Source organism: Cervus canadensis, chromosome 24 (genome assembly GCF_019320065.1).
Source record: "Cervus canadensis isolate Bull #8, Minnesota chromosome 24, ASM1932006v1, whole genome shotgun sequence".
Taxonomy (NCBI): domain Eukaryota; kingdom Metazoa; phylum Chordata; class Mammalia; order Artiodactyla; family Cervidae; genus Cervus; species Cervus canadensis.
This window is the reverse complement of record NC_057409.1, coordinates 25,378,307-25,401,377: the sequence shown is the minus strand read 5'-3', so window position 1 is coordinate 25,401,377 and position 23,071 is coordinate 25,378,307. Positions and strand designations below refer to the sequence as shown.

Here is a 23,071-nt window from a genome sequence, read left to right as displayed (position 1 = left end):
ACATGACTGAGTGACTAACACTTTCACTTCAGACTTTGGAAATTCATTCTCACAAAACAGTGTGGAAGGTGAACACTGTTCTTAAGGTATAGTTTGACTCCCTGGAGTTTATCAAAAATAATTAACCTGACAAATCAGACAAAAGTAAGCCACCTGGCACCAGAATAGGCAAGTGGTATTTAGGGAAGAATGCGCCGACTAATATACCTGCTCACAATGGTGTGTAGCATCAGCAAATGGAACATAGCTACTGGACAAATTGATTAATTAGATAGGAGGGGGCAACCCGGGTTTATCAAAAGGTATGGTGGTGGAATAGAGGCGGCCAGCAATCTCCGGAGTTCAACTGCTGCTGCTGCTGCTAAGTCACTTCAGTCGTGTCCGACTCTGTGCGACCCCATAGACGGCAGCCCACCAGGCTCCCCCGTCCCTGGGATTCTCCAGGCAAGAACACTGGAGTGGGTTGCCATTTCCTTCTCCAGCACATGAAAGTGAAAAGTGAAAGTGAAGTCGCTCAGTCGTGTCAGACTCTTAGCGACCCCATGGACTGCAGCCTACCAGGCTCCTCCGTCCATGGGATTTTCCAGGCAAGAGTACTGGAGTGGGGTGCCATTGCCTTCTCTGCTGGAGTTCAACTACCTGTCTTTAAATTCCAACCTTTATTAGCAGGATGGCCTCAGACTAGTGGTCCAATCAACTTATGCCTTAGTGTTTTCATCCATAAAATGGGCCTGAGTGCTTCTGTCTGTCATAAGCTATTATATATAAATAAACAGAGTACATGGCTAGCACGCGGTTAAGTGTTCATAAATGTTTAAAGGACTGAAATCCTCTAAGACTGCACTTTAGCTCTAATTCTTCAGAAGTCTCAGAACAAGCCTTCAGGGTCTTGTCCATCTGGGAAACATAAAGGGGCTAAGGTGGCATGGTTTTGTGCAATAGTTGTATCTTTATTCGGAGGAAAAAAATAACACCTCAAAACTGTTGCTTGGATTAGAGTTTATTCTATGTCCCCCCTTTCTTCCTAGGGAAACTGAGTGGCTAAGGCAATTTAAACCCTAAAAGGCAGGCACTTTTGTGTACAAACAGGAGGTTGTAGGTAGCCCAAGTTGCCTAAGTAGAGATCTGTGATGCAGAAAGGAAAATACAATCCTTAAAGCATCTAGGTTGACAAGGATGAGAATACAAATGTTGTAACAAGTTTGAACATTGCTTGTGCTTGTCTGCATCTCTGGGAAATGGCTACAGACACATTTATGGGCGATCAAACAACGCCTTTAGATGCACTTGACTTCTATAGGAAATTTTCCCTGACCCTGGCTTGGTGTATGGGGCTCCTGTACTTACGATAGAACCTGGCTACCTGCTCAACTGTTTTAGTTCCTCTTCCTAAGTACACTGCCCAGCCTACAAAGAGATTAGGTCCATGTAACTGGGTTCTGGTCAGTGAAGCAGGGAAGCAGGAATACAATCCCTTCCCAAATATGACCATACAGTCCGCAACACCAGCTTCCAGATTCTGTTCCCCTTATGTGGTGGCCTTGGACATCATGTGTGGCAGCCTCATAGGAGAGGAACAGTTTGGATTCCTGAGTCACTGCTTGGAAAGTTGCCAGGAAGATCCTCTGAATCTTCTCCAGGCTGTGATGTGAGCTGGAAATCAAACTTAAGTATGTCCAGCACGAATAATAGGAGTCAGAAGTTAGCATTCATTACCTCCAAATAATGTAAAATCCCACATCACACTTACACTGAAATTAATCTCGAAATTATTAAGATTACATGTGGCACTCTACTAGCTCATTCTAGAAAATGTAAGGGAAAATACGATGATGTGATGTTGTTTATGTGTCAGACTGACATGCACAGGGTGCCCAGATTAAACATCATTTCTGGGTGTGTCTGTGAGGGTGTTTTCAGTTGAGATTAGCATTTGAACCAGTGGACTCAGTATGTCCTCCCCAGTGTGGGTGGTATTATCTAATGTGTCAGGATATGGATGGAGGAATCCCCACCTTCCTCTTTTCCCAGCCTTACTCTTTCAGCTCAGACATTTCATCTCATTTTCTCCTTGGACTTGAATTTACACCATTGGCTCAGCTGGTTCTCAGGCCGTTGAGTTTGGGCTGGATTATACCACTGGCCGTTCTGGATATCCAGTTAGCAGATTGTGGAACTTTTCAGTCTCTATAACTCCATGAACCATTTCCTCATAAAATGTCTAAATACCTATATTGTTATATCTCCATATGCATGTGTAGTTGCTCTGTCAAGTTCAACTCTTTGTGACCGTTGGTCCATGGGATTTTCCAGGCAAGAATACTGGAGTGGGTTGCCATTTCCCTCCTCTAGGAAATCTTCTCGACCCAGAGATTGAACCCTCATTTCCTGTGTCTCCTGTATTGCTGGCAGATTCTTTACCCGCTGAACCGTCAGGGAAGCCCTTGTCTCCATATAGAGAAGAGACATATCTTCTATTAACAGTTGCTTTTCTATCTTGTTAAACAAGATGTGGAGGAAATGTCAAGCCTAGTCTCTTTACAATCACAAATACATTCCCAATTGCTCTACATTTCAATACAGCTGATTCTAGAGAGGTGTTTCAGTAAGAAATAAACACAAAATAGCCAGACATAGCCCAGGCCCAGATTATTTTCATTTCAAAGCCCATGTTTTAAAATGTCCCTGTTAACACTAAAAGGCACATATACCCCTGCTCTTTGAAGCCAGCTGCACTTAGGATTTTAATTTATTATAAGTCTTTGAGTCTGATTTTCAGTTAACAGAGGCTTAGTCAATGGTAGCTTGTTGAATGAAATATCAAGAGGAGAACATTCATTCTTAAAACTGTGGCCTTTCATATTTTTATGTTCTACACCAATTTGATGAAGTTTATGAACTTTCTCCCCATCAAAACACACATATAATCATTAAATCTGCACCATGTTTTAGGAAAACTTTTGGAAACTTGGAGCTCCAGTGGTGTATCCTCAAGGGTCTATGTGAATGTTGCTCAGTTGTGTCTGACTCTTTGTGACCCCATGGACTATATAGTCCACGGAATTCTCTATGCCAGAATACTGGAGTGGGTAGATGTAGACTTTGCCTTCTCCAGGGGATCTTTCCAACCCAGGGATAGAACCTAGGTCTCCTGCATTGCAGGCAGATTCTTTACCAGCTGAGCCACAAGGGAAGCCCAAGAATACTGGAGTGGGTAGCCTATCCCTTTTCCAGGGGATCTTCCCAACCCAGGAATTGAACTGGGGTCTCCTGCATTGCAGGTGGATTCTTTACCAACTGAGCTATCAGGGAAGCCCGAAGAGTCTATGGATTCTGGATTAAAGCCCTGTGGTAAGGATGCATAGCTGGTCACTTGGATCAGTAGCAATAGTATTAGAGAAAGTGCAGAACTGGGAATTTTAAAGACAATTTATATCACTAGCGCCTCCTCATTAAAGCTACTGTTGTGTTCTAGCTAGATGCTAGACACTGCACTAACGTTTTAGTATATTTAGTCTTTATAAAAGCTCTTGGCATTGTAATTGCCATTCCACAAAAAAAAATGGGCACAGGAAAATGAGGACACATGGCCTAGGATGATGAGTAAAAGGTGCAGCCTGAATTCCAACCAAAGTGTGGTCTTAATTAAACGCGATACAGGATCTTACGGAATCTAAGCTAGATTTGCTAATAAGTTGTTCTCAAGGGCAAGGGCCATTTAGATGTCAAAATGCTTTTTATTTTCTAAGTAAGTATGCTCAGAATTGAAGACTTTGTGTTCTAACCAAATGACAACCAGCAAGTAAGTAATTTAGAAACATCATGCATGTAGTAAAAATTGTTGAAAAGAGACAACTAGATTCCAGGTTTGTATACGGCAACTACTTTATTATTTTCAAATGCAAACTCTTTGCATTTAGTTTGCTATTTTACAATTTACAAACTAGGTATAAAAGACCATAAATAAATGACATAAGTTATGTGTACCTAAAGTTCATGAAGGGAAGAAAAAATACCTTGACAAATTAAAACAAAATAGAAAATCTCTATGTCTAACTCAAGAGATTGTTCAAATTTTGGAAAATGTATGAACCAAGCATTGTTCTGTTAATTTCTTCTTCAGTATGAACTAAATTATAATATGCCTTATACATTCTAATTTTAACCACAGTCCTTGCATATTCCAACATACTTGGAGTGATACAAAAAAATAAATGCACTCTTCAGTGTGTATCAATGCTTGATGTTGTTTGGAGAATGTTTAAGAAGTGAAAATATTGCTTCTAGAACTTTCCTTTGTCAGAATTTAAGTGTCTTCAGACAAATATTGAGGCTATAAGTGTGTATGGATTAATACACATATCCTTCACAGATTGAATACAAGAGGTCTCAAAAACACACACACCAGCAATGTAGCGAGCATAACCTTTCTTTAAAATAACTTTGTAAAACACACCAAAGCATTTCATTCTCAAGATTGTTAAAAATAATTTGGGGCCAGCAAACACATGGTGAAGCTACTTAATTTGGTGCAGGGGAACAGCTTAATGCTGCCTAATGATTTAGCATCTGAGCATGACTTAGCATCTGCATTCACTAGGGCAGCATTCATTCTTGGGACCAGATACAGCCCCTGAAGTTGGTCTCCTGCCCTGACCTCTGGGGAAAGAAAACCCGCCCAGAGATTCAACCTCATTTCTTTATACATATTTTTTTCAGGCATCAATGCATAGGCACATCCCTTTAAAAATATATTAAAGTCCCCCAAAAGGGGTGAATTAACTTTGTCACTCTGGCATAGTTATGAGAATACAATGCCATACACCCTGTCAGAATGCAATAAATATTTATTGATGATTTTCTCTACTTATTCAACAACATAGGGTTTAGAATTTTTTCCCCATTTTTCCCTGATTTGATGTTATAGCTTATACAAATGGCCACAGTTTCTGCAACCATAGCTTAGAATAAGCAAGGCAGCCACTCCGATTATGAAAAATGGCAGTATGTTGGCTGGAGTTTGGTATATGTATCAGACCAAAACTGAATCTTCACACACTGGACCTCAGATTCCAGGAGGCTGATGCATCTTTGAGGGCCAGAGAAGTTAGCTGCATATTCATAACGGCAGAACTTTCCATGTACACTGGGAACCTGAAGTTGCTTGAGGCCATTTCATCCCAACTATGCTAACCTCAAGAGTCACTGGCATGTATTTTTCTGTGACACTGGGAGACAAAGTATTAATCCAGGACACATCATCTCGAAGCCGACACACACATCTACGTTCATCTCCGAAAGTATATGAATTGCATATATTTGTTCGCATTCAACAAGTCCATTTATGCAGGAAAACAAAGGCTACTTGTATTCCACTGGGGGGGTACCAGACAAATTCCATCCCCTTCTCGCCCTCCACCAAGCAACTGGTGATTCAGATGAGGAGTTCAATCAGAATTTGTGATTTTGATGCTGGGTTGTCACCTGCATGGATTTATATTCTAAAATTACTCCACCGCTAAGGTGAAAATGCCTCTGTCCAAAGCTGTAGGATGACTTATTAAGGTTAGGGTGGCTGCTACAAAATACACGTATAGATACAGGATATTTAATGTTTCCTGGCTTTCATTCTAAGGGGACGGGGCACGGTCTCCAGGCCCACTGTCTCATGTGGCTCTTCATCTCAGAACAGGTGGCAAACCAGACCCCTCCATGGGTAGCATTCCACAACATTCACAGGCAGTTCTAAGCATGAGGTTATATACTCATACACACATACACACGCGTACACACAGGCACACCTATGTACACACATTAAAAGAGATAGTCAGCTCATAGTTAGTCTAGGAAAAAAATATATTTATATCACTGTGATGGCACACCCTGGGTATAACGTTACTTCAGCAATGCATATCATAGGCAGCTCATGGGAACTGGCTTTGTTCTGCGTGGTGGCACCTGACCTGGTGTCCGTGGTAAAACCTGTAGCCTTCAGTCATTTGCTGCCACACCAATGCAGCAGGGACGTACAGGAATGAGATATGGAAATACATATAAATAAAACCGAAGGAGTTCAGGAACAAGGGCTCTGCAGAGCTGGTGCTGCCAGGTGGGACATTCCTCAGTGCAATGGGAGAACAGATGCTGAAGCTTGAATGTTTGCTGTTTCTTTCACCGGGAAAGAGGATTTGAAAGTCAGAAACATATTCCTTTCATCCAAGAGTATCGTTTCATCAGTGTCTTTGCTCCAGAACCATCATAGTAGAAGCAGAAGAAACACGTCCAGGAGGAATTGAGGAGGGTGTGTTCTGTTTGCTCCTGTGGGCTTTGTAATCAACAGGAAGGGCTGTGAGACCAAGATAGCAGAATCTACTCCCTGTAGAGAAAAGAACAAGACTTCAGACAAAACGGCAACTCATCTTGCCAGCCAGTTGTCAACCCAGGTAAGCACAGAGATGACTAGGTAAGGAGTTCAGGAGGGAGATCATAAATTCTTACTTTCCTCTTCTGACAAATGATAACTAAAATAACAAAAAAAAAGTTTATTAATATCTTAATCATTACAACTCTGAGTAAGATAGTATTCATTTTCCTACTATATGGATAAGGACATGGAACCACAGAGAAGCTAAACCTGCTTGTGCTCATACATTCAGAAGTAGCGGAGCCGGAGTTAGAACCAACCCAGTCTGAGTCTACAGCCAGGCTTTACCCACTATGGAAACAGTTTTTCTTCGCAATAAAAATTCTGACCTGTTATGGTTCGAAGGACTTAAGAGTTAGTGAAAGAGTGCACACTGTATTATTCTAAAAAGTCCCGGTCTTTCCAAAGAGGAAAGTGGTGTATTCTGGGACACATCTGGAAACATCCCAACCCATCAATTTTCAACAATATGATTGAAAAAAAAAAAAAAAAAGCCAACCACTAAATAAAAAGCATTAGATATTTTTCATAAAGAGAAAGTGACTTCTAATGAAATATCTGATTAGTAAAGGATCCATGCAATCTGCACATAACAGGTAGAGACAGGAGACCTAGGGCTATGGGTACAGTGAGGGGGGTCTTGAGACTGAAGCCCACCAAGATCTAATAAGCCACAGCTGCCCTATCAACCTACACTCCAACGAGGCTGGCACAATGCAATGGAACCACTGTTCCTCTCGGTCATCAAAGAATTGACTCAAACCAAAAGAAACAATTCCTTTTCTTTTCTTTTGATAACTTTCTATCAAGACTGCTCATTGGACCATAATTCCAAACACAGTGGTCATGTTAAGCTGTTGCTGGCCTCAAGTGTACAGCAAAATTAAGACCAAAATGCATCTCATGACAGATAATTTCCCTTGTTTTATCAAACCCATTTATCTGCTTGTTTTGTATATGTGCATGTTTATTATAGGAGGGAGATACATAAAACTGAATTTCTTGGTGGTAAATGACCATTATTTAAACTTGCAGAAAATATTTGGAGAAAGAATAATATAATTTTCTTATACAATTTTCAGATAGATATTACTCCTTAAGCAATTTAAGGTAATAAATGTGGGTAAATGCATAACTGCCAAGCCACTTATCAACATCATTCATTTTTGACAATTATGAAAAAAATGAAAGAAAAAGGATCAGATTTATTTTTTGTACTGTTTTTTTTCTGGAAGCCAGTAACTCTGTCAGACAGATATGTTTTTATTTACATGAAGGACAAAGTGGACTCAAATTTGACCTTAAAGACTCTAATGGAGAATAACAAACTCCACAGGGATATGCACACGTTTTGAAGGTGATTTTCTTTTGCTCCTAGAAACCCCACCCTTCGAGGAGAGAGTTGTCTCAAAAACACATTTATCTCCTTTGCGTCTGCCAACTTCCTTCTTCACTAAATACCTAGATATAAATATATTTGTAATATTAAGTAGGCTATCTGGAAACTCAGTGTGTATATGAAAAGGACAGGATTTGGAAATGAGAAGTGTGGGAATGTGGAGACTTATATCTAGTTGATGTCAGAATGAGAGGGAGAAAAATAAACCTTTTCTTCTTTGAATTCAAGCAACCTCTTTATGGTGGAGAATTGCTTGAACAGAGACCAGACAAAGCATGTGGTCTGTGTGGGATCAGGAGTGAAAGATGTGACTTTCATGGTGACTAAATAAACAAAAGCACCATTCCTTTGAGTCAGTCATGAAGACATCAAAGTGTCTTTACCAACCAGTTCTTTTCATTGCAACGGGGTCTTGCCCATTTCATGCTTTCCAATTATAAAATAACAATTTCATACATTTCAAGGCTGAATAATACAGGAGTGATTTTCCACCTTTTGTATAGGTATGTACTTACCCCCAAACCCTCATAAACCCACTGAAAGTGAACAAGCTTCACCTGGATGATTCCCTACCACTGAACTTCATTTCACCCTGCTTCGGCCTGTTGCAACAAAACATTTGGCTTCACAAGTGAAAGACAGGTGGATAACACTTGGGACACCTTGGAGGAAGAATATACTTTTCTTCTATGAAGTTAAGTGTGTTCTGCATCTTAGCATGACATATATACAACACCACCATGTGTTAGGAAAGGTGTTTCTATTGAAGTGTCATTATCTCTAATTTACAGGTGGAGGAACAGAGTTATAAAGAAACACATGGTGAACTTCCCAGTGTCAACATCGTGGTTGGCTTTGGAATCTAAGCTGTCTGGATGCCAGCGTCTGGTTCCACACCCTGAGAAATAATACAAACTCCCATTGTCCTCAATCTCTCCTCCAATGTGGGTAGCTTCCTGGAAGCAGTGCAGTTCCACTTTTACTGTTACTGGATATTATTTTAGCCATTTTGGGGCCTTTCCATTGGCCTGGACTCAAATGTGTCAAAATTTGACAATGTGTCAAAATTAAGATTCAGAGGGCAACCTCTGAATGAATTTCATATTCTACTTTTCTCTCAATTCCCATCTGAACATTGCCAAGATATCTGTTGAGATGTAACAAATCCACTCCAACACAGTATATAACACTAACGTGTTAGCATATTTTAGAATTGGCACTCTTTTCTTTTTTTTTTAAAATATTCTGCTTTGAAAGAGACTCACAGATTAAGAAAAGAAACATAGGGTTGGTTGCCAGCAGGGAAGGGATAGTTAGGAGTTTGGGACGGTCATGTACACACTGCTATATCTAAAATGGATAACCAACAATGGATAACTGTATAGCACATGGAACTCTACTGAATGTTACATAGCAGCCTGGATGGGAGGGGGTTTTGGGGGAGAATGGATACATGTGTATGTATGGCTGAGGTGCTTCACTATTCACCTGAAACCACAATATTGTTATTCACTTATACCCCAATACAAAAGAAAAAGTTCAAAATAAAAATATTCTGTTTTGACTGTGTTTAGAAAAATACCTCATGTCTTAAGCTGTTGATTGTAAGAAAGCAAAACTTTTAATTATTCAATGTATGCAAGGTAACATTCTCTTATTGCTCATAGGATAACACTATAATGCCACCTTATTTGAATTGGACTCTGGGAACTGAAAACAAAGTACTCCACAGCTTTACAGAAGGAAAGAAATATATAATTTCTTTTTAAAAAAGCAAGTGACCTCCCTCACATTTGTCAACTCTTAACATGAATATCCAGAACTCCTAAACTTCAGCAAAAGTGGTGATAAAACAAAAATTCTTGGAGTAGTTTAAAAAACAAATATCACATTCCTTCTGAACAGAAAAGCTTTTACAACTAATGTTGCAAAAAGGTTTTTACTAAACTGTCATGATTTGACAGCATCAAATTTAACATTTCTTGCTCTATAAGAAATAGCTTTCACGATAAAACCAAGGCGGGGGGGCGGGGGGGGGGTGCTGGGGGAAGGTCATTAAAATCAACCAAGCTCTTGTTTAAAAGTGATAAAAGGGAAGAGTTTAGAAAGTTAAAATCTGTCCAGTCAAAAAAGTTAGGCTATTTGTTTCTAGGAATGAATATAACCATTTAAATTCACATGTTTTAAGAAGAAAATTCTGGAATTAAAGAAGACGTACCTAAGGCTACTGGGCTTGATGGATGAAAAGTCTGATTTTTTTAGTTGGTTACTTTCTAATAATGAGACAGTCAAAGTGACTTCCAAGTCTCACTGTTGCCATCTAGTTTGGTATCAGGGGCACTAGAGCAAGACAGGAACATGGCTGGGCATGTATTTGGAGAAAACCATACTCCAAAAGGATACATGCGCCCCAATGTTCATAGCAGCACTAGTCACAATAGCTAAGGTGTGGAAGCAACCTAAAGGTCCATTGACAGAGGAATGGATAAATATATACAATGAAATACTATTTGGCCATAAAAAAATGAAATAATGCCATTTGCAGCAACATGGATGGACCTAGTGATTATCATACTAAGTTAGAGAAAGAAAAATACCATATGATGTCACTTATATGTGGAATCTAAAATATGACACATATCATATGATATCACTTATATATAGAATCTAAAATTAATGATACAAATGAACTTATTTACAAAACAGAAACAGACTCACAGACTTCGTAAACAAGCTAATGGTTACCAAAGGGAAAACATGGGGAAAGGATACATTAGGAATTTGGAATTAACACAATACTATCCAGGTGGCTTAGTGGTAAAGAATCTGCCTGCTAATGCAGGAGACACAGGAGACTCACGTTTGATCTTTGGGTCAGGAAGATCCCCTGTATGAGGAAATGGCAACCCACTCCAGTATTCTTGCCTGGAAAATTCCAGGGACAGAGGAGCCTGGCAGACTGTAATCCATGAGGTTGCTTAGAGTTGGACACGACTGAGTAACTGAGCATGTATGCATATATAAAATAGATAACCTATGAAGACATACTATATAGCACAGGGAACTATATTGATCATCCTCTGACAAACCATAATGGAAAAGAATCTGAAAAAAGATGGACACATGTACATGTATAACTAAATCATTTTTCGGCATATCTGAAACTAATACAACACTGTAAATCAACTATACTCCAACCTAAAATTTTTTAAAAAATTAAATTTTAAAAAGGGCATGGTGCATATCAAATACTCAAAAAAAACAAAAAAAACAAAAAAAAACAAAACCAGGAAACGAAACCAATGGAAAAGACCTTCTAGAACTCCTCAACTGAAAAAAAAATTCTTCAGAGAATGGAACACATGCAGGCCCAATAAGGTTAGAGGTTATTACTCAGTACCCAAAAGATGCTCAATAACCATCTGTAGCACCAAAGGGCAAAAGGACCCTCACAGTGTGAAAAAAAGCACAGCCAGTGGAGGTCTAGATGCTGTCCTGACCTCATATGGTTTCTATTTCACTTCTTCCTGGAAGAACAGGAGAGAAGCCATATTACTTTGGGTCTCCTCTCCCATTGAAATCTCAACCCAAACTACCTGATAGTCATGATAGATATTTACTGCTCAGTGTTTCAGATAAGATAAAGTTAAAAAACACTTTCACTGGAGAAAGACTCATTGCTGGTTCTTTTGTCTTACCTTGTAGATTTGGGCTTGCTTCTTTAAAGGAAGAAAGTATGAAAGTTCCCTACACAAGATTGTCACAATCCACTATCCATAAGGTAGTTACGATAAGTTTGTAGAGTTCCCAAATAAGACTTATATGGCACAGCCTCGGGCCCAAAGTCCCTTGTTTGCCCAGGAAGGGGGTGTTTGGGATTTATTATTACTATTATTATTTTAAAATCCACTTTCCTTTTCTCTCCAGCCCCTCATGTCGTCATAATCCACCAGGTGACTGGAGCACGGGGCAGCAACACTGATGAATCACGTGACGTTCACTTAGGTTTTATCCACTGTACGAACCAAGCCTTAAAAGTTACAACTGGGTCCTTTAAAAATGGTCCTGGGCACGGTCTTCATTCCAGTGAAAGAAGGATGGACTGTAGTTTATGCCACAAACAAAATACTACGGTTGTAATTCCAAATGAAGAGACGATCGAGGATGTCTCAGAGAAGCTCAGCGTCTGGCAGCAAACACGGCATCGAAACTCGGAGGCGGTGGTCTATTTATATAGGTACATGTATTTTACAGATTAGTGATGGACGGATGTACTTCTGAGAAACAATTTGTTCCAAGTCTAATTCAAATGACGGTTGTCATTTCTGTAAGCCCCACGGTTTCAGCAATCTGTACACCAAGCAACGCTGCAGATTTTTTTTTTTTTCCTTTAATTTCAGAGGGCGAAGACGAAGTAAAAAAAGTGCAGTTCTTCAATTAAAGTGCATGGATGAGGTAAACTAATTTCAAGAGTTTTGAGTTTATTCAATACTGGCTCAGACTGGAACCATTCTGCCGTGTATCTGCTGCATTTGGGTTCTCATTGCCTGGACGCTGCTCAAGACCTTATTCTGGTGTGTGACAGCTGTGATGCCAATCCTGGCCAGGTCACTGTAAGTAGGGAGAGAAAAAAAGGGGGAGAGGAAAATATGAGGAGGGCTGAGAATCTCTTCCGGGCTTCATGCAGACACACATTTGAATCAGCCACAATTAATACAGCACAACAAGGCAGGTGTATTAAAATGTTTAATTAAGCAATTGAATGCAACAATGTAGGTGCTTTATAGAGGCTGTGCAAAATTACACTCAATCAATCAAAATGAAAGGCATTCCAGTTTTCTTTAAAAAAAAAAATGAGGATGATTATGCAGCTCAAAGCAAAAAAAAAAAGAAAAGGAAAATACTATTAAATCTAGATTTACCCTTTGTGTTACATCGCTGAGTACTTACTCCTGGTTCACGTGCACCACAGCCTCTAGCGTGGTATAGCCAGCAGCAGTGAAGTTATCCTTATACCGGTCCATTTTAATGGCTTGGAGCCAATCGCCTACTGATACCACGGCGGAGAACTCAGGGGAACTTGGATCCAGCAAGGCAGTGTTAGGTCTGGAAATGGAACAAGAAAAGTATAGACAGACAAGAATTATCAGTGAGATAGCATGACTCAGAAGTCAGATGGTCCAAGGCAGAGGAGGGGAATCAAAGTATCAAAAACGGACATTAGGTAGAATCACCAGCAACAAATGTCATCATGTGATTTTTCAACCCTAATTTCAGAAAGCTGCAAAAGCATGTCTCAATCACCCTACTTGTTTTTAACTTCATTTCCTGCATTTGTTTTATGTGGACCTCTTAATGCATTAAGGATCAGAGCAGGTCTTTTAACAACCTAGCCTGGGGCAAAGGTTGGGGGATGGGGGGCGGGGGCGGGCCTTGTTGCTGAAACTGGCTCAGTCTTTGCAGAAAGACAGTCCCTGCCAGGACAGAATATCACAGACTTTGGTTCAGCAGCTATGGAAACCTTAGTGAAGGATAAGTAAGGAAAACTGAGAGCTTGCAACCTGCCAGACTTGATGGAAGCAGAGAGAACAGTGAGAGTTCAAGTCCGGCATGTTTCCAGCCAGCTTTGCGGGCAGGCTCAGTTCATTCAAACAAACGGGACAGCAGGGAGTTAATCCCCTCTTTAATCAACCCAGCCTGACCAGCACGTGTGCCAAGACTGGCAGGAAGAATGGCCACTTTGATCACTGTTTGGATTGTGGAATGTGCTTCTCGTCTTCCTTTGCTGGGGCTCCTAAAGAATCATTTCAACCAATTCTAAGCACTTCTTATTAACTTATTTATTAGTTGATGCATTTCTCAGGCCAGGTGTTTTACATTAGATCACCATCAAGAGCAACTAGAGTTCAAGGTAAGTGATCTGTCATCTTTCACGATATTGATAAACAATAAATAACCTATTCATGAAAAATATTTATTAAGTGAATTATAGTCATCTTGATCATCAAACTACTTAATAATCATAGGATAAACATTAATAGGGTATTTTATACACCTTCACTATAATTACCTGCATAGCAACCTTGCTACTTATTAAATTCTATTTTCTTAAACTTCCTTTCCATAGAAATTACAGAATGTGGTTGCTCTTAACATTTTGATCTGATTTTCATCCTGTGACTATGTTCCTTGAATATGAACATCTAAATCAGAATTATATTATCATCCTGAATTTTCAACCAAAAAAATCGTTTTCTTGAAAAAAAAAAACCAAGCCTATCTAATTCTACATAGTACAATTCATTTTTCATTTTAATTTTTACCTAAGTTGTTTTGACTTGCATAACTTCTATTTTATATAAGTATATTAACAAAAACTTGTTTTATCAATCAGTTCTGTCCAAATAATAGCTTGTTTATGACCTTTCTCTTTGTCCACTATATTAATTAAGTCAAATTTTCCAAGTAATATTCTGCAGATTTTTATGGTAAGAATAATCAAGATTTCATTCTTTCCCCAATTTTGAGCCAGTAACAAATATGGCCACACAGAGTTTGAGACATTAGTGTTGAATGTTTACCAGGAATGTTTGTTAATGAACAAAAAAAAAACCAGTTTGCATTTACTTCTAACTTTAACCAAGGGCAGTAGAAGAGCAACATGGAGGCACTAGGTGCTTGACAAGGTTAAAATGACCTGAAAATGAAAATATCCTTACTCAGTATTAATTAATTCTAAGGGTCATTCTCAAGCTTGTTCTGGAAGCCTTTGTGCTCTTTGTGGAACACCATGACATTTGCCTAATTTTGTGCTGAATCACATTCCACGCTATACTACATCCCATTATCAGCAAGCAGTAAGAAGCATCAAAGCTCTGTAAGTACTATCAATGAGAAAAAATTCAGAAGTGAGAAAAGTATATCCAATAACCCAATTTGTTCTGCCCTTTGGTGCAAAGCACTCATTATACAGAGTTAGAAGCTAAAAAGTTTCCACTACTAGGAGAAGCCTCAAGTACCAAAGAACTGGACTTGGACCTTCAGACAAAATACATGGGATCGGGAGCTGGAGATCTAAAAGTTGGGGGAGGTTTACCTAGGAACAGAAGAAACTAGCTACACCTGGAAAAGAGGTCTTAGCGCCATCTATTTTCATCCTCTTGGGGAAGAGAATAACCAAAAATAGGCCAGAAATGATGGGCGATTTTATTTTAGGTCACTTGCAGTATCTTTATCTTCTCTCTGGACTGAAATGCTTCTTTTTTGCTCTTTCCAGTGAAGTGCATATTTGTGTGTTAAGTCGCTTTAATTGTGTCTGACTCTTTGCCACCCTGTGGACTGTAGTCTGCCAGGCTCTTCTGTCCTTGAGACTCTCCAGCCAAGAATACTGGAATGGGTTACCATGCCCTCCTCTAGGGGATCTTCCTGACACAGGGATCGAACTTGCATCTTGTGCGGCTCCTGTATTGCAGGTGGATTCTTTACCTCTGAGTCACCAGGGAAGACCCTTCCAGTGAAGTAACTATTGCATAGGTGGTTCAATCATTTTAATTTTTAAAACTTTTCTCAAATATTCATCTGCATGTTTGTAACTTTATCCTGTTTCCTTCTCCTCTTGAAAGACTCAGAAAAGAACAACTTTAAGAACCAAAACCGGTGAATCTCTTGCCTCATTTCACATTTTATTAACTCAACTTAGAGCTGTCTTGGAATCCTTATATTTTGTCCCTTATGTTTCTTCCCCTTTCAAAATATAGCATCTAGTAGCCTGACTATCTTCCAAAAGTACATTTCGTCCCTCTAATTTTTCAGTTCCAGCCTCACAAAATAAGCACTTGAGCTTTTCCTTGGTTGTTTTTTGTAAAAAATTTGTTTTTCTGACTTTTGTTTGAGGCCTGACAGGTACAAGGCTCTTCAAAATGGCAAACAGAAAACTACCATAAATACTCCGCTCAAGGAGGAAGAAGCCACCCAGGTTGCAGACTGTGGCCTCTGACTAAAAGCCAGAAATTAAAGTGAGTTACCACTTGTGTGCCACCTCTGAAGTATTCTTTCAAACATCACTATTAAGAAGCAGGGCTGACCTGGAGCTCTCGCTCCCTGTCCTCTTCAAGCTGTTGGGATTGCGGATGAGCTTGTCCAACATGTTGACAATCTGCCCAAATTTCGGCCTGTCGCTCCTCTCCTTCTGCCAGCAGTCTAGCATCAGCTGGTGGAGCGCGATGGGACAGTCCATTGGAGGGGGCAGCCGATAGCCTTCCTCGATGGCTTTAATCACCTAGCAAAAAAAAAAAAAAAGGAAAAAAACCCCACAGAATGGTATGTTAGTTTGCCAGGCAATCTGTTGTTAGAGGTTTACCCTCCTGCTCAGCAAGTTCCCTGTCCATGAAGCTGCCAGCAAGCTTGAGCATGGGAATGGCTCCAGTTCTTTCACAGAAGCCAGAGCTGGACCTGAGTATTGCTGGCAGCAGGGCAGGGAAGCCAGCTGTTGCTATGAGGGGTTCTCAAACGGCAGACGATGCCCATCAGGAACTCCAGTGTGAAGATGCATCAGGGTTCCAAGGTGGTTAGAACCCAATCAGACCAACCACATGGTGTTGGCCTGGCCCCCAGAGACCAAAGGGCGATGATCTTCTCTGTTCTTCTACCAGCTAAACGCTCTTAGCAAAAGAGATTCTAGCTTAAAGGCTTTAAAGACATTCCTTAGGATGCCTCCAAAATGCAAGTCCTTTTGTGTCCCTTTAAGCCTGTGTCCTCTTTTATTTTATTTTTTTGGCCACACTGCATACGATACAGAATCTTAGTTCCCTGACCGGGGATGGAACCCACACCCCTTGAAGCATATCTTAACCACTGGACCATGAGGGAAGTCCCAAGTCTGTGTCCTCTTGCTCAGATAGCTGATGGGTCAATACCAGAGCCCATCTTCCAGTTCAGGAGACACTACCTCTCTGAATTAGCACATTCCTCAACCCCTCCAGATGCCCCACCATTTTTACTTTTGGAAGACCAAAATACATAGTTTATGAATTCTGTGTCTCTTTCTTGGTCTCAGCTGATCCTGCTAAAGGTACTAATAGCTAGATTAAAAAATCTAAAAACAATAATTTAAAAAACCTTCTTTGGGGGATTTATATTTTAAAGGGACCCTGACACATCTAAGGAAGGCAGCTATAATTGCCATCCAGAGTGGTCCTCCTACCTAATGAGACAAATCATTCCATGACTTTTCTAATTGTCTTCACAGATAAAACAATATATTTCTCATTGACTTTTCTCTAAACCCCTGTTCTTCAGGGTGTGAATCCCAGTAACAATATGGTAAGCCTCCTGCCAAAGTTAAAGAGGGGAATTACTTCTTAATTTCTTGGCTACTCATAAGCTTTGTTAATGAGTATCCTGTATGATTCTGGAGGTACTTTTGTTTGAGGATGTTTAAAAGTTTTGTTTGTTTTTAAATCAGTCCTCCCACCTTCCCCCGCAAAAAACGATAGTTCCTAGTGAAACCATCACTGGCTGCAGCCACCTCAATGACCATGACAGAGTTCCCTTGTGGCACGTCTATTACTGCTGAATCATCAGCCTTCAACAGAAAACAATCAATTCAGTTGGGTCTAGTTTCTATACAGCAGTATTCTGTGGTTCTTTTTAACCAGGATACTGTTTCCGTGTAACAATTATCTTGTGATTTATTAAGCCCTCTGAATCCTTTTCTCCCATGTATTTTTGCCAACCTCCTACCATATTAATATTAATTTACTCCTTCTAAAGCAAACTTCTATATGCTAATTTATTGAACATGCTTCTATTTATTTCTGGCAATGGTATTAGGTCAGTTTGATCCTTTGACTTTCTTTGATCTTTCCAGGTGCATGGTGTTGACTCTAGACTTGATGAAAACATTTTACATTGAATTGATGGGAATGTGAGCAACACTGGGCTGACGCCAGGTGAACACAATTTGTTATAAACCCTCAAACTGCTTAGTATTCTTTCACTAGCTCCCTATCCACTGCCAGCTTGGAAGATGGCTTGTGGGTGAACACAGCATATTTTCTCAGTTTACTGCTAAATGTCTGGGGCTGGGGGGTGGGGTGGGGGAAGAGAGACAATTAAAACAAACGATGAAAAACTTGATAAATTTAACATATTTTTAACAGTTACTTTGACTCCATTCACCATATGCCAAATGAATTTTCCCATGAAAGTAATTCTCCAGTTACATTTCCTATTGATTGCTGTTCTACACAGACTCCAACACAGAGAGAAATACATGTGAATAATAGATCAATAATATTTGTGGGGGTGAATTGGCTTCAGATGCTTTTACATGGATAAAGGCAGACAACTAAAAGTTTAAAACAATGAAATTGTTTTAAAATAATATAGAAACTGTCAAAACTAAGTCTGAAAATATTTATTTAGGGTGGGGAAAAAAGACATCTTTAGATATTCTGCTTTTATGAGCACTTGGCTGCTGCTCTCAACTGAAATAAACACAAGCTTAAAATATACAATAATCAAATAAGTAAATACAGACACTATTCCTTCTTTGAGGGCTTCCCTGGTGGCAAAGAATCCACCTGCCAATGCAGGAGACTCAGGTTAATTCCCTGGGTTGGGAAGATCCCCTTGAGACAGAAATGGCAACCTACTCTAGTATTCTTGCCTGGAACATCCCATGGACAGAGGAGCCTGGTGGGCTACAATCCATGGGGTTGCAAAACAGCCAGACACAACTTAGTGACTAAACAACAACAAACTCCCTCTTCTAGGTTGTTGGCCTTTGTTTCTCTGCATGTCTCTTACTCAAAACCAAACATTACTACAAGAAAGGTACTTGAAGGTGTCTTCATAATCACATCAAACAGTAGATTACACACTGCTCACTTCTGTAGTCTGTCTCTATAAAGAAAGCTGAGAGCCCAAGAACTGATGCTTTTGAACTGTGGTGTTGGAGGAGACTCTTAGAGTCCCTTGGACTGCAAAGAGATCAAATCATTCAATCCTAAAGGAAATCAGTCCTGAATATTCATTGGAAGGACTGATGCTGAAGCTCTGATACTTTGGCCACCTGATGTGAAGAACTGACTCACTGGAAAAGACCCTGATGCTGGGAAAGATTGAAGGCAGGAGAAGGGGACAACAGAGGATGAGATGGTTGGATGGCATCACTGACTCTATGGACATGAGTTTGAGCAAGCTCTGGGAGGTGGTGATGGACAGGGAAGCCTGGCCTGCTGCAGCCCACAGGGTCACAACAAGTCAGACACGACTGAGTGACTGAACTGAACTGAACTGAGTCTGTCTCCAGTCTGTAATTATCTATCAGTTATGCTAGCTGCTGTCTCCCTTCCTATTTGTTATGAACCTTCCTTTATAATTTATAGGTACTACAATGTCAACACTACCATTCCTCTTAACCTGGTCAGAGAATTCTTTTTGCCCCACTGGACACAGAGTACCTTAGCTTCTGTATTGCTCTAAACATTCTTCTACTGATTAAGCAACCAGCATCCTATTTCTTGAGTGCACCTAGTTTTTCACTTAATTGTCAAGGTTTTGCAACATCCTGTTGTTTCAGGACAAGGCAAATGGTCACGTAACATTCCACTTCAGAGAAAATTTAAAAAAAAAAAAAAATTTTTTTTCTAAAATAGTTTTTATTGATGAATTGAGTATCACCCATTTGTAAACATGCTAGATGCTAATATTTCACCTCACCTGAAAATATTAGGAAAGTTTTAAAAATGACCATTTTATTTTATTCTGATTTCCAACCCTTCTGGAACTAACACTTTCCTAGAAATAGCTAGTAAGTGTCCTAAGAAGACTCCCCTGGTCTAGGTTTGTTTTTTTTTTTCTTTTTCTTTCTCACTGGAGATGTTTGTAATTAAATTCTATTACTCTGGAATCTTATTAGTGTCATTATTGAATGCTTTTCTAAAATTGCAGGCATTGTGGATACTCCCATACGAAGTAGTCCAGATGGTACATTTAAAGGGATGTGCATAATTTACAAAGGGTCATTTAGTGAAGCTTTATTTTAGAGTCCTCAAGGGGCAAGCTCTAATTACAACTTTGCCAGCTCTAAAATATTCACTAGATTTCTTCCAATAAAACTTTCATGTCAATTTCACTGCATGTGAAATGCGTTTTTCATATATCCCTGCATTTTCTTAACATTCAAAGTTTAATTTTGTTTCAATATGAACTTGAAAGCTAACCAAGTAAAAATACTGCTCCATATCACCAATCAGCTGAGCTATGCATCCATCTGTCTATCAATCTATCTCCCACACTGTATTATTTAGGCTTTGTAGTTTTGGTCCTTGAAATCAATGACCATGAGTTTCAGCTAGATTACTAGACACATTTGTATTAAGACCCTGAAGTTTAATGTATCATTTCACACTTAACACTTACTCCATCATACAGTAACATGAAACTTCCTGCATCTCAAAAAACATATATTTCAGAACATAAAGACTCACATCTTGATTGGACATGTCCCAGTAAGGTCTCTCTCCATAGGACATCACTTCCCACATAACGATCCCGTAGCTCCATACATCACTTGCAGATGTGAATTTACGATAGGCGATTGCTTCTGGTGCAGTCCACCGGATAGGAATCTTGCCACCCTGTGAACATCCAAGCTCTGGATTATTCCCCAAGTACACTGACGTGCCCTTTTAGTTTCTAAATGTTATAGTTTCTGAATGTTATTACTGTGGGCCAAGCAGGACAACAGCATTCCTGAGACAGTTTTCCAAACAATCACAAGATACTTATTATCTAAAATGTTCCAGGTTGAGACAGTTCTGATATGTTTTCATAGGTTATGGGGAAGTAAACAACTAATCTCCTTAATTATTTTTTAAAAAGCCAACCTATTTTCTGGGCTCTGCTTAAGGCAATACTGTAGTAGAAAGGATATTTTAAGTTTTACAAAGCACACATTATCTGTGGTGTATACCAATGAATGTGCAACTGACAGTAATGTTGACTTCTTGTTGGATTCTCTTACCCAGCAGCACAAAACCAATACTTGGTACTGCTTCAGAAATCATGAACTAAGGAAGTTAAATATGAATATTTCTATATTCTATATACTCCACATATATGTGTTCCAACTCTTACAGAACATGAGAAATATGCCTAACTTAGCTAGAAGATAATACACTGAACAGGCTCTTAGAGGAAGTCAAATAGTACCAGATGCTAAAGCCATTACTGATTTTAATGGAGGGAGGGCAGGATTTTGATTATTTAATTTTCTAAAAAGACACCTGCAAAAATGGTAAAGCAATTGAATATTACCCCCCAAAAGTTTAAAGGTCTCAAATGTCTCCTGTTGATTATGCTTATGTGCAAGGTATTTTTAATGGAGTTTCAAATTTCTTAGGGTTCCATCTGGGGAAATTAATTCAGCTTTAATTCAGACCCTTAAACTGTTCAAGAGGACATCATTTAAAAGTCTTCTTTGCTTCATTAGGGCTACTAAAGAGGGCAATAAACTGTACCATAAATTTCATTGATTCACTATACTTTACACTGTATTACATTTATGCTTGTTCCATGCAGTGAGACACTTATGCTGCTTTCCTTAAATATTTTGGCTAGATAAATGTATCATTCGAGAGGCTTCTTTCTGCTTTCCTTTCTCCAACTACTGGGGGGAAATAAAAAGTCTTTAGCATTGACAAAGGTGTATTCTTTCCTGAATGAATGGACTTAGAATTTTGGAGAAGGTATGTGTAAGAATCAAAACTGCAGCCATAGAAACGGAACACTACCAGAAAACATGCATGCACACACACCCCCCCCCCCCAAACTATACCAAAAACCCCCCAATGCTTATTGTTACAGATGCAAAATGGTTAGCATTAAAGGAGGAAAATGGCTGGTCTGCTTCATGTTGATTTTAACAGTGTCAGCCCTAATGGCCAATAACTTTTATGATTCTGTGTTTATTCCATTAGTATCTTATATTCAGATTGTCCAGCTAAGATAGCAAAGCCATTAACTGTATACTGATAACTCTTCACCATGCCTTAATCCCGGCTTATCTACTAGTAGTAAAAATGCAGGCCATTATATACTGGGAAACCTTGTGTAGTGTAAATGTTTTATAAATCCTGTGTATACATTCTCAGATTCGGTAGGCAGCTGACTAGAACACTGTTCTGTCTTGTTTAAAATAAGATATTTTTTTTAAATAATGAAAAGGAACCAAGTATAAAATATAAAACAAACTAACTGGAAGAAAGGAAGGAAGCAAAGTAGATTAAGTGTGAGAAAATACAATAATGTGACGCTCTAAATTGTGATCATCCATCTAGAGCGTATTTCAAAATTTCTCTTGGAAACATGGTTTTAAAATGGATGCAAGGCTATGCAGAGGCTCTGAAGGATGAAGTAACTTATAAATATCATAAAGGGCTTAAACATCAAGTGAGAGGAACAGTTTCATTAGAGTCAAAGCTCAGAGGTCACAAACCCTTCTTACCCTGGTGGTATATGCTGCTTCCGGATCGTCCTCTAGCACTCGCGACATGCCAAAATCAGACACTTTGCAGACCAAGTTGCTATTGACCAGAATGTTCCGTGCAGCCAGGTCTCGATGGACATAGCTCATATCAGATAAATACTTCATCCCAGACCCAATGCCACGAAGCATGCCCACCAGCTGAATGACCGTAAATCTGCCATCATTCTTCTGCAGAGGAAAGGAATGAGGTACAATCTCATTAACATTAAGCCTAATTAATTTGCACGAAGCATTTATTACTTGGATCTTTTTTGATATCTGTATCCGGTGTGCAGTGAAATTCAGTATGATTTCCGGGCCTTTTGGACCAAAGTCACTAATTCACGAGCAGAGTATGAGCAAGGAGCTGGGTTTGCTTCCTGTGATAGATGGAAATTATCCAACTGTAATGAATCTATGGCTCCAACAGCCCCACAATACAAAAGTAAATCAAATGCTACCCTCCTCGAACATGGACTATTTAAAGAGCCTTTAAAAAATCGCATCATTCTCTATTTCTCCTCTTCTTCCTCTGCCCCATTAAAAAAGGTCTGTGTACAACCAAACAGAACACACATTCAGAGTGTGTTAGAGTTTTCTAAATACCAACATTCTTGGGTTTAATATAAAGTAGTTACATACCCTGAGGAATGCATCCAAGGAGCCATTCTCCATGTACTCTGTTATGATCATTACTGGTTTACCTAGAGTTTCC

The 23,071-nt window shown here is 39.4% G+C and overlaps 1 protein-coding gene across 1 annotated transcript in view; it reads right to left on the bottom strand.

Annotated features, from left to right (window-relative positions):
* Nucleotides 1-3,867: 3,867 nt before the first annotated feature.
* Nucleotides 3,868-23,071, bottom strand: part of EPHA4 (EPH receptor A4) — a 164,400-nt gene continuing 145,196 nt past the window's right edge. Inside the window, exons 16-18 of the mRNA XM_043445151.1 lie at nucleotides 12,774-12,929; nucleotides 11,522-12,434; nucleotides 3,868-6,376 (exon numbers count right to left, since the gene is read on the bottom strand). Coding sequence (XP_043301086.1) covers nucleotides 12,320-12,434; nucleotides 12,774-12,929 — 271 coding nt within the window. The 3' untranslated portion in view covers nucleotides 3,868-6,376; nucleotides 11,522-12,319. The remainder of the gene's footprint in view (nucleotides 6,377-11,521; nucleotides 12,435-12,773; nucleotides 12,930-23,071) is intronic.